This window comes from Coenobita brevimanus, chromosome 101, assembly GCF_032717465.1.
Source record: "Coenobita brevimanus isolate Jiangsu-jjx chromosome 101, ASM3271746v2, whole genome shotgun sequence".
Lineage (NCBI taxonomy): Eukaryota > Metazoa > Arthropoda > Malacostraca > Decapoda > Coenobitidae > Coenobita > Coenobita brevimanus.
The window spans coordinates 68,083,028-68,094,799 of NC_137054.1; the positions used below are offsets into that span (position 1 = coordinate 68,083,028).

Here is an 11,772-nt window from a genome sequence, read left to right on the forward strand (position 1 = left end):
GAGAGGAGAATGGAGGAGGAAATGGGGCACAGATACAATGGAGGGGTAAATGATAGGGGAGGGAAAGGTGAGAAATATGTAAGGAATAAACTGTGTGTAAAGTGAAAGTGCAGGGGGAGTGGGGGGCGAAGCGTGATGGAGGTAATATTAGAGTGCTGGGGAGGGGGAGGAAGGGGAGGGGAGAGGAGAGTAAGAGGTGAGGAGAGTGTGTGAAAAGAGGGTAAGGAGATGAGAGGGGAAGTAAGGGGAGAAGATGAAAGAATGAAAGATTAAATAAGTCTGGAAGAGGGTGCCGCGTAAGGAAATATGAAGTGAGGTGGGGTGAGGTAAGGAGCTAAGACGGAGACCGGGTGAGGAAAGGTGAGGTGAAGTAAGGGAAAGAGAGTGCCAGTGAGATGAAATCAAGTGAGGTGAAGTGAATGGACGTGAGATGTGAGAGAGAAGAGGTGTAATGATGGATAGAGAGTTATCACATCATCTCCTGGTGAAGTATTTGAGACTGTCATTAAAAGGTAAACATCTTGAATCCAACAATGTAATTAGTGGCAGACAGCACGATTTTTGCCACGAAAGATCCACTGTAGATATACGAAAAATGGGAAGACGATGCAGAAACCACGATAACTTACTTCTGACCCCAATGCCAGGTCAGGGAAGGTCAAAATACGCCAGCCACCCCACCTTACCGACGCAAAAAGAGGACGGGCACACTGGCCAAAAACGACCCTCATCTCGAAAATGCCATGAGCGAGGAAAGAGGGAGAGGAAGCCAGGAAGGGAAAAAGACAAAATGCGGAAGACGAAAGAGGATGAAGACGCCATTGTGGGGGAAGAAAGGGGTGTTTAGAGAATGGATAAGAAGACGAGAGGAAGGAGAGGCAAAGGAGATGAAGCAGAAAAGAGCGAGCGATGTTTTTGTAATGCCTCCTGACAATAACTTCACAACCACTCCTGCTCCTTGACACAAACAGTGGCGGCACAGTTGCTGGTGCTGCTCGCTTCACCTGTCCTACCATCACGGTTTCTTTGTTTTTTCTTTTTTTTTTCTTTTGTTTGAGAGGGCGGGGGAGGGAGGAGGAATGCTGAGGAAGAGGAGGTGCAAGACAAAGGACACCACACGCACCCCAGACACGCCTCTTTGGGTGCGGCAAATATCGGTGGAAGAGAAGTGTGATGCTCATATAACTCTACGGTTCCAACTTGTCATACTTCACTCTTCAAAACAATAGTGATTGAGTGAGTGAGTGAGTGGCACAGTTAGGGACACAACTAGATTTAGCCGTTCCTGTGGGTGAGGGAAAAAGAGAGAGAGATGAGATGCGAGGGAGGAAAAGAGAAAACGAAACAGAGGAAGGAAAGTGGAGGGCGAGCGAGCGAACGAACGAGAGAGAGAGGGAGAGAGAATGGAGGGGGGAGAGATAGGAAGAAGAAGGAAAAAGGAAGAAAGACAAGGACTGGAAGGAGACAGAGGGAAAAAGAAAAATGAAAGATAGGATGAGAAGGAACAGGTGAATGGATGGAGGTAAGGAGGGTGGAGGAGGATGAAAGGATGGATGGAGGAGGGAAGGAGGAAGGGAGAGGGTGGATGGATGAATGATGTAAGGGAGTAATGGAGGAGGTATAGAAGGGAGAGGATGGATGGATGGATGAAGGAAGGGAGGATAGATGAGGAAAAATTGATGGATGGATGGATGGAAGAGGAAAGGAGGAAGGCAGAGTTGTTGGATGAATGGATGGATGGATGGAGGAAGGGTGGAACGGAGGGGGGGAAAGTGGGGGGAAGGGGAAGGACGGATAGATGCAGTGAAGAAGGTACGGAAGGGGGGGAGGATGGATGGATGGATAGATGGGTGGATAGAGGGAGGGAGGTGTGAGCAGCGAAGTGGCAAATCCTGCTGTGTTAACGGGGACATGGAAGGGTAGCAGGGGGAGAGGGGAGAAACAGGAAGGGAGGAGACGGGCAGGAGAGGATGAGATGAAGGAGGGAACGAACAGGAGGAAAAAGGAAGGAGGTGAATGATGGAAGGAAGAGTGGGATGGGGAAGATGGACAAGGAAGGGAGAAGGGGAAGGAAGGGAGAGAGAAGAGACGGAATGTAAGGAAGGAAGAGGAGGAAGAAAAGGAAGGAAGGGAGTAAGAGGTGGCAAGGAATGATGGTTAAGGAGGAAGAAAAGGAAGGGAGGAAAAAGATGAGGAAATGGATGGAGGAGAGAAAGTTTGGAGGGAAGAGTGATGGGTTTGAAAGGCGGGGGAAGAAAGAAGGGGCGAAAGGGGAGACGGAGAAACAGTAAGAGAGGATAAAGAGTGGGGAAGAGGAGTGAGAATCAGCGGGAGGTGGAGGAGGGCGAAAGGATAGGGGAAAATGTGAAGTTAATAACACAATTATTAACACTCTCAGGCTCTATTCCCCAGCTTCAATAACATGGTCTAGTAATTTTAATATTGAATCGAACCAAGAATATTAAGTAAGAGTTTGACGGTGAGACGGAAGGAGAAATACAGGAAGAAGATGGAAGGGAGAAGATGAAGGAAGAGTGAAGGTGCAGTGAAAAAGGGAAGACCAGGGAAGAGGAATGGAAGAAGAAAAGAGGAGAAGAGAGGATGAGTGGGGGAAGAGTGGCAGGTGGAGAAGTGGAGATGAGGGGGAGATGTAGAGAGAGGGGAGAAGAGGGATGGGGAGAGGGAAGTGGGGAGAGAGGGAGAATTAACGAAGAAGAGGAGGTGAAGAAGAATCAGAAAACGATAAACGAAAATTAAATGAAGATGATTAAATACAGAGGCAGATAAATAGGCATCAGTTCTCTCTCTCTCTCTCTCTCTCTCTCTCTCTCTCTCTCTCTCTCTCTCTCTCTCTCTCTCTCTCTCCCTCCCTCCCTCCCTCCCTCCCTCCCTCCCTCCCTCCCTCCCTCCCTCCCTCCCTCACTGTCACTCACTCCCTCCCTCCCACCCCTCTCTCTCTCTCCCTCCCTCCCTCCCTCCCTCCCTCCCTCTCTCTCTCTCTCTCTCTCTCAAGGTGACAGGCAAAAGTTTGGAAAGCGGACAGACCAATATTTCGCTTTCTTTATTTGTTCACATTTTTTTTCACTGTTTCACTCATTTTTAGACCTACGCCTCAGTTAGCTCTCTCTCTCTCTCTCTCTCTCTCTCTCTCTCTCTCTCTCTCTCTCTCTCTCTCTCTCTCTCTCTCTCTCTCACTTCTTAATGGTATCAACAAAGGAGCTGACCTGTTTCCCTCTCAGTACCACAACCAGAGAAAACCTTGAAAGTGAGAGAGAGAGAGAGAGAGAGAGAGAGAGAGAGAGAGAGAGAGAGAGAGAGAGATCACATAACACATTAGCTCATACCCTTTGTACAGTCCCTTGAGAAATATCATCCTTATTCCCTCCTTCCTTCCTTCCTTCCTTCATCTCCTTCACTTCACCTCCATCCCTTCCTCCACCCTTCTTCCTTCTCCTTCACTTCACCTCCATCCTTCCTTCCACCCTTCCTTCACTTCATCTTCCATCCCTCCCTCCCCCTTTTCCCCCGCCTCCTTCAGTTTATCTCCATCCCTCCCTTCTCCCTTCCTTCTCCACCTCCACTTCACCTCCCTCCCTCCCTCCTCCTTCCTTTTCCTTCACGTCATCTCCATCCCTGTTCCCATTGGCTTTCCTTTGTTCTCCTTTGAACTCCTTTGCACTTTGTATCTCTCTTCCTCTTTCGTCCCCTCCCTCACTCACCCCCCCCCTCTCTCTCTCTCTCTCTCTCTCTCTCTCTCTCTCTCTCTCTCTCTCATAAGCAGAGCATGCATATATAAAACAGAATTCATCGTCCTCACCTTGTATAATTCCCTAGTGCGGCCACACTTCAGAGGTCTACCTATCTATCTATCTATCTATTGCCAGACGCATTAATCCTGTAGCGGGTGGCCACAAACAAATCGCCTCCATGTCATCTTGTCCCTCGCCATTTCACTGCCCTAGAAGTAATGGTCATAAAATCGTTGGCAAGGCTTTTTCAGTCACATGAAGCTAATCACTTCTTCAGTAGAGTTGTAAATATATGGAATAATTACTTGCCAGATACTGTGGTAACCTGTGATTCAGTACTAACATTAAAAAGCTCTTTGGATACGCATTTTGTCTTGTGATTCCTAGCTGAGCATGTTCACTTACGAATTATATATTTTTTAACTGTAATGCCTACCGTACCAAGCGTGGAGAACATAACAAAAGCACAATATTGATATGCACCTGATGCTAACTACCGTATATATTTTTCCTTTACGTTTCAGAAGCTACAGAATATGATCTCCATTCACACTTTCCCATGAAATTTCCACATTTTCCCCTCCATCCCTGATCCCTCTCTTCTTCCCGCCTTTACCGTCCTTCCCATTTGTTTTTGTCGCTCCGTGCTTGACTCCATTCTCAGTATGAAATAATGGTATATGCCTTTTAACTTATATCTATTTTAAACAGACAGACAGATAGATAGATAGAGAGAGAGAGATACACAGATGGACAGATAGATGCATAGGAGTATATTATGGTGGGGCAAGAAGATAAATGCCACTTACTTTATAAAAAAAAAAACTTAGGAATTATATATTAATCTTTAATTTCGTCAGTAGCGTAAGACACCAGCATAGAAGGGGAATCAAATGAATGGAGTTATAAAAATGATTTCCTGACGTGGTACCAGTAAGAAAATGAACTTTGTACTTCGTTATTAATAGTCCAATTAGGCCACATCTGAAATAAGCTGTCTATTTCTGGCGCTCATACTTGAAGGCATCACGAAATTGGAAGTTGTTAAAAGAGGAGGCACTCGACTGATTCCACCTTTAAGATCTGAAAGCTTTGGAAATGACGGAGGGAATTGAACTGTTGCTCAGATGTGGTGAATTCCAAAGGAGGAAAAGAGGAATGGTTTACAGTAGTTCTTTATCTTTCCCCTGATGAAAGAGAGAGAGAGAGAGAGAGAGAGAGAGCAGTAAATATTTCTTTGCTAATGACAGGCCATTTCGTAGGCTCGGGAACTGCACTCAGAATATTACCTTTTCATTTTCTCATAATTCTCTCTCTCTCTCTCTCTCTCTCTCTCTCTCTCTCAACACACACACACACACACACACACACACACACACACACACACACACACACACACACACACACACACACACACACACACACACACACACACACACTCCCTTACATGTTGTTCCTCCTCCTCCTCTTCCTCCTCGTCATCATCATCATCATTATCATTATCATCATCATCGCCCTCCTCCTCCTCCTCCTCCTCCTCCACCTCTCTGTTTACCCTCCTAATACATCTGCCTCTCTCAGCTTATCCACTTCCAGGTGACTCTACACTGAATGACAAGGCAAATGGCTTCCTGTAACTTTGGAAGCCGTTTATTATGCTGGGTGGTAGCCATATAGCCAAAAATAGACGCCTGGTGGTCTAGTGGGTTATGGTGCTTCAGGTGAAACTAGCCCTTACGGAGTTGAAATCTAAGGTGTATTGGGGATTCCCTATTCAACAAATGCCACTCAGGGACGAGCGACTAGACTCTTTTTCCTCTAGCTTGGCCTGAAGTTACCATCCCTCCATCTTGAATGCTGAGTTTCAACAATCGATTAACACCCAGAATATGATGCTTGTCACGAAGAAGTGCTATGGAAAGGGTGTAGATCCTTAGCGCTTTTTTCTCTGCCACTGAAAAGATGTAAGGCTGTGAAAACTCTCTCTCTCTCTCTCTCTCTCTCTCTCTCTCTCTCTCTCTCTCTCTCTCTCTCTCTCTCTCTCATTATTTTTCCCCTTCAGTTTATATCTTACTCTCTACCTTTCTCTCTTTCTCTCTCACTTTATATCCTACTCTCTATCTCACTCTCTCTCTCCCATTACTTTATATTTTGCCTCCTCTTTGTATTTCTCTCTCATTTTGTTGCTCTCTCTTACTTTCTCACTTTCCTTTTTTCTTCTGTTTCTCCTACGCTCCTTATCCCTTCCCTCGTTTCCAAGTTCTTGTACCTAACTCTTCCTCCTGCCTGCTCTCTCTCTCTCTCTCTCTCTCTCTCTCTCTCTCTCTCTCTCATCGTCGGCACAACTCTTTCTATTCCTTCTCCCTTCTCTTAGTCACATTTCCTTCCCCTTCCCTCCCTCTCCCCACCTCTTCCTCCTCTTTCATCTGCTGTCACCTCCCTCTTCCTCTCCCTCTTACATCTCCTCTCCCCTCCCTCTCTCCCCTCGCTCATTAACTCTCCCCGTCTCCTCCTCTTACACTCCTCCCTTCCTTTCCTCTTCCTAATCACCCTTCCTCCCTGTCTCTCTCTCCCTCTCCTCCTTCTCTCATCATCAGTCTCCTCTCTCTCTTCATTTTCTCCAATCATCTCTCTCTCTCCCTGTCCTCCCTTTTTCCTTCATTCTCCCTTCACCATCGTTTTATGCTCCCATTTTTCCGTAATCTTCACTTCCCCTCTTTCCCAGCTCTTCTGTTTTGACTCTTCATTTTCTTTGCTCTCTCTGCTTTCTCTCCCTTCAAATTTCCCTCCCTCCCTTTCCCTCCCTCCCTTCTCTCTCTCCCTCCCTCCCTCCCTCCCTCCCTACCAGGTCGTAAACTTTGCTGGTGACAAATGACCCCCTCAGCATCCTCTCTCCCCCCTTCCCTCTTCTCATCTCCCTCTCCCCCCCTCCCTCTCCCCATCCTCCTCTTCCCTCTCCCCATTTCCCCTCCCCTCGATCTCCATCCCCCCTCATGCTCTACCTCCTCCTCCTCCCTCTTTCTCATCAGTCCTCCTTTCGCCTTTCCCTTCCTCCCTTTCCTCCCCTCCCCTCTTATCCTCTCCCCTTCCCTTCTCCCCCATTTTGCCCTTCCCTCTCCCCTCTACCTCACTCCTCTTCTTTCGCACTCCTCTTGTCCTTCTCTTGACTCTCTTCCTAACCCTTTCCCTCACGATCCTCCTTATCTCCATCCTCCTGTCTCTCTCTCTCGCCACTTCCTCCTCTCCTCCTACCCCTTCCCTCCTCTCTACCTTACCCCCTCCCCCACTCCTCTTTTCCCCAATCCTCCATATATCCCCGTCCTCTCTTTTTTTTCCTCTCCTGTAAGTTTTTCTCTCTCCTTTCCTCCTTACCCCCTTCCCTCCCTCCTCTCTTTCTCTCCTCTGTTTTTCCTCCTCTCCTCTTTACCTCCCCTCCCTTCCCTCTTTTTACCTCCTCTCCCCTCTTCTCTCTCCCTTTCCTCCACCCTCCATTTTTCCTTCCTCCCTTTTTTTCCCCATTCCCCTTTCCTCTCAGTCAGCTCTCCTCCCCTCTCCCTCTCTCCCCTTTTCCCTTTCTTCCTTTTCCCCTCCATCTATCCACCTTCTTCCCCTTCTTCCCCCTCCTCCTCCTACCTCCCCCTCCCCCTCTACTATTCCTCCATTTTAAATAAGTTTCCTTCTAAATCATCGTTTTCCTGTCCCTTCTCATACGTCACTTCTCCCCTCTCCTTTCATCCTCTCATCCATTCATTAAACCATTTCTCTCTCTCTCTCTCTCTCTCTCTCTCTCTCTCTCTCTCGTTGTTGTTGTTGTTGTTGTTGTTGTTTTCTTCTTCTTCTTTTCTTTTTTTTTTCTTCTTCTTCTTCTTCTTCTTCTTCATTTCCTTCCTTCACATTTTTCCTTCTCTCCCCCTACATCCATTCCTCCTCTCCCTCTTCCCACATCTCTTTCTCCCGTTCCTCTCCCCACAAATATACCTCCCCTTCCTCCTCCCACACATATACCCCCCTCCCCACTTCCATTCCTCTTTCTTCCCTCCCTCTCCCCACACCTATACATCCCCTACCACCTCCCACGCCTCTTCCTCCCCTCCTCTTTCCTCCCTAATCCCGACGTTCCCTGCCTCGTAATTTTACACCCCTACTCTTCTCCTTAGGCACCTCCTCTATATATCATCACCCCCCCCTTCCCCTTCCCCTTCCCCCACCCACCTGACTCCGAGGGGAAATCGGAGGGATTAAATGTAGCGAGGGGAGGGGAGGACAGGGAAAGGGGGGCGAGTTCCGTATTTTCGAGTGAAAGGTTTCGTGTGTGTGTGTGTGTGTGTGTGTGTGTGTGTGTGTGTGTGTGTAGCTTGGACCCTCTCACCACAAACCACGCCAAGGGGAAAGGGTGAAGCCTCTTTCCCTCGACGTGAAATACTGCAATGGACGTCGACTTTGTACACGATTCTGTTTTACGCATTCCAGTTCCTCATGCCGCTCATAGACGCTTAGAAATCTTTAATGTCACCGCTGAGAATTTCTAGTAAAGATTTTGGTGATGCGGCTTGGTTTATCACGCATGGTTACGAGGGAGGGAGGGGATCATGGCGAGGCAGGAAGGCAATTCAGCTGGCATCACTGACTGCCGTGGTCTCCCTCACACACCCCGCCCTGTGCCGCAACAAAGGACAGAGTAGGGGAACGGTGGAGGCATCATCATTCTTTTCGGAACACCTTATTATAAAGTTATATAGAAGGGCAACAGCACAGGTTATCGCACAGTTTATGGCGAAAGTTTGAGCACACTGCAGTGGTTGGTGGTGAAGGAGTTAAACTTTTTGCGGCACCCGGCTCCCCCTGGCCTACTAAAGGGGTGCGGCTGACAGGCGGGGTCAGTCACCTCTTGGCGAATTTCAGGGCGATCCGACCGGCAACAGGTGGCGGCGCTGACACTGTTGCCCTGACACCACAGCACAGCACACCACAGCAAAAACACCACAACACAGTAGACATACCACACCACAGTAGACATCCCACACCACACCACACCACGCCATACAACACCACACCACAGCAAACCACATCACCACACCAGAAACACCACACAACACCACACCACACTACAACATGGTCGGCACACCACATCACACCACACTACAACATACTCAGCGCACCACACACCTCAACACACCACACCACCACACCACCACACAGTAAGCACAGGGACACGGTAGATACATTAAGGAGCCTCTGTTGAAACTCTGATAAAATTGGTACCCTGCAATGGGGAAAAACACACACACACACACACACACACACACACACACACACACACACACACACACACACACATTTCAAACGGTACTCCCTTCACCTTAACTTGGCCTAGAGTTTCGTTCTATTGCGTATCTTATTTCACGTAGCTTAGTGGCAGAATAAGGCTACGGCTCCACATCCCCTGCATACAGCGCTTTTTCGTGACCAGCACTGTATTCTAGGGTTAATCTAGTGTTACAGCTCAGCATTCATGGTGGAGACATGGCCAATTTTAAGCCGAGTTAAAGTGAAAGGAGTATAGGAAGTACAGGAGCGTGACTGGCCTGGGTCGGAGTAGCGTTGGGCATGCGTGATGGCGAGGTCGGTCGGGCCCAGGGTAGCGTCCAGCACACCACCTGACGTCATCGTTCCGGGGCACCTCACGCACGCCACCGCACGCAAGCCGACACGCAATCACACGCACGCAAGCCAACACGCACTCACGCCCAGCGCACGGGATGTTACGCACTCCTTAGCGCCCCTGTCCTCGTCTGTTTAGTCTCCCGTCTGCACACCTGAGGGAAGAAAGAGGCATTGTTTAGTGGATCACAGGGGTACTTTGATTGATTGAAAGAGAGAGAGAGAGAGAGAGAGAGAGAGAGAGAGAGAGAGAGAGAGAGAGAGGCAGTGAACTTGACACAGTGACATGCCGGGGGGTAATCGATGGAAGCTCGGCACTGCTGGCGGGGGGAGGGGGGTGGGTCAGGCTGGAGGGGGGGGAGGGAAGGGAAGCACATAGGGGCGAGGGGAAATAAGGTCAGAGAGGGGGAGAGAACAGAGGAAGGGGGGGAGGAGGAGGGAAGAGGATATGGGGACGTGAGTAGGGGAGAGTATGGGGGAGGAGGGAGGGTGGACGTATTGGAGGGGAGAGAGTTTGAGGGAGAGGAGTGAGTTTGAGGGGGAGGAGAGAGAGTTGGAAGGGGAGGGGATGGGGGAGGGGGTGTGTAGAGTATAATGGTGTGAAGATGAGCGTGTATATAGGAAGACAGAAGGTCGGAAAATAGGAAGAGGTCGGTGAGAGGATGTGGGAAGATGATAAGAGGGATGTGGAGAAGAGATGAAAGGGGCTGGAGAAGATGTGAGAGATGATGGAGAATGAAGAGGAGGGGAGGAGAGGAAGATGTTAAAAAAAAGAAAGAAAGAATGAAAGAAAAGGCGGAGGGAAAAATGAGAGAAGGAAGCAGAGAATAGGAACAAGAGAGGAGATACTATCATCATTATTATTACGAATACTATTATTGTTTGTGTCAGTGTTATTCATCTCTCCTTTAAATTGTTCATGTGAGTGGCACAAGGTAAGAAGAGTTAGGTAACAGACAGAGGAATATCTTGGCTCCTCTCGCCTTCCTTCAAGATTTACCTCCCATTGAAGAAGTTAGCTAGTCTGCCCTTTCTTTGGCTGTCTTCGTGTATACTGTATATCCAGAAATGGTGGCCTCCTAGCATACTTCCTCAGTGTATACCCCTCACCTCCAAGCCTTCACTTCTGTATTCCGAGTATTATCGAGTATATTTTTATGTAATCTTTCCCCAGTCTGGATCTGTCTCCCTCTGTCTGTATTTCCTACTTCCTGTGATCTCCAGTCTTTCAAACGCAGTGTGTCCAGGCATCTCGAAATGAATGGATATTGAATTTGGCTCTCTTTTGTATTGTTTTTTTTTTTCTTGGAACGTTTTGCGGGCTCAGCCTTTGGTTCCTTCTTCTTCGCATAAAAAAAAAGTCTTGCCTAACCTTGCCTATCTCGACCAGGCTAACCTACGCCTAACTTGGCCTAAACTAACAATAAAAACAAATCTAACGCAAACACACAAACTGAACAGACTATTTCACCATCATTGCCCGAACGTAACCCTATCCTAACTTACCCTAACTCCATCCTACACTAACACTAACCTAACCCGACCTAACAACCCTAACAAAACTAACCTAACCCCCCTAAAAGACCAACCTAACCTAACCTGACCTACCCAGACCATCGTACACATCCTTGGGGGCATCACGGTGTACGGGTGGGTGGGTGGAGGTGGCAGGGGAAGGGGGGGAGGTGTTGGGAGAGAGGGGATCGCTGGAGAAAGCTTTACCTGTGAGCAAAAGACTCCAAGAAGAAAGCTCCACAACACGCTCATCTTTTTGCGTCCGACTGTAAGCTTTTTGTTGTTCTAGAGAGCAGTTGAGAAGTATTATTTTTGTTCTTTTTCTGTCTTTCTTTCTTTCTTTCTTTTTTGCTGTCCCCGTTTCCTCCTGTCCATCAGCTCAGCGCGTGGGTAGTTTGAAGGGTTAATAGTTCCACTGGGCTTACTCTCCAGGCACATGTTGTTTCACGGGAAGGTCAGTAACACCCACATGATCAGGCCAACTCTTGTATGCTTTTCCTGTCAAGTCGATTCCATTTAGGGCTGGGAATATGCTACTAGAGAGATAATGCTGTCTATCCGGCTGTCTATTTATCTATCTACCCACCATTCCATCTATCTATCTCAGTCTCTGCCTATCTACCTACCTATCTCTCCACATATCTAAGTATCTGACTCTCTACCTCTCTGTCTGTCTGTCTCTCCGTTTGTCTGTCTCTGTCTGTTTATCTGCCCATCTGTCTGTCTGTCCATCTATCAGCCAACCTCTCTATCTATCTATCTGTCTCTCTGTCTGTCTGCCTGTTTGTCTGTCCGTCTACCTATCCATCTATCTATCCATCCATCCATCTATCGATCATAAGTACTC

General features: G+C 48.1%; 1 protein-coding gene across 1 annotated transcript in view; it reads right to left on the reverse strand.

The window, feature by feature from the left end:
• LOC145415073 (synaptotagmin-10-like) overlaps positions 1–9,416 on the reverse strand; it is a 120,408-nt gene extending 110,992 nt beyond the window's left edge. The window contains exon 1 of the mRNA XM_080284487.1: positions 9,335–9,416. Within this exon, the coding sequence (XP_080140613.1) occupies positions 9,335–9,416 (82 nt within the window). The remainder of the gene's footprint in view (positions 1–9,334) is intronic.
• Between the last annotated feature and the right edge of the window lie 2,356 nt (positions 9,417–11,772).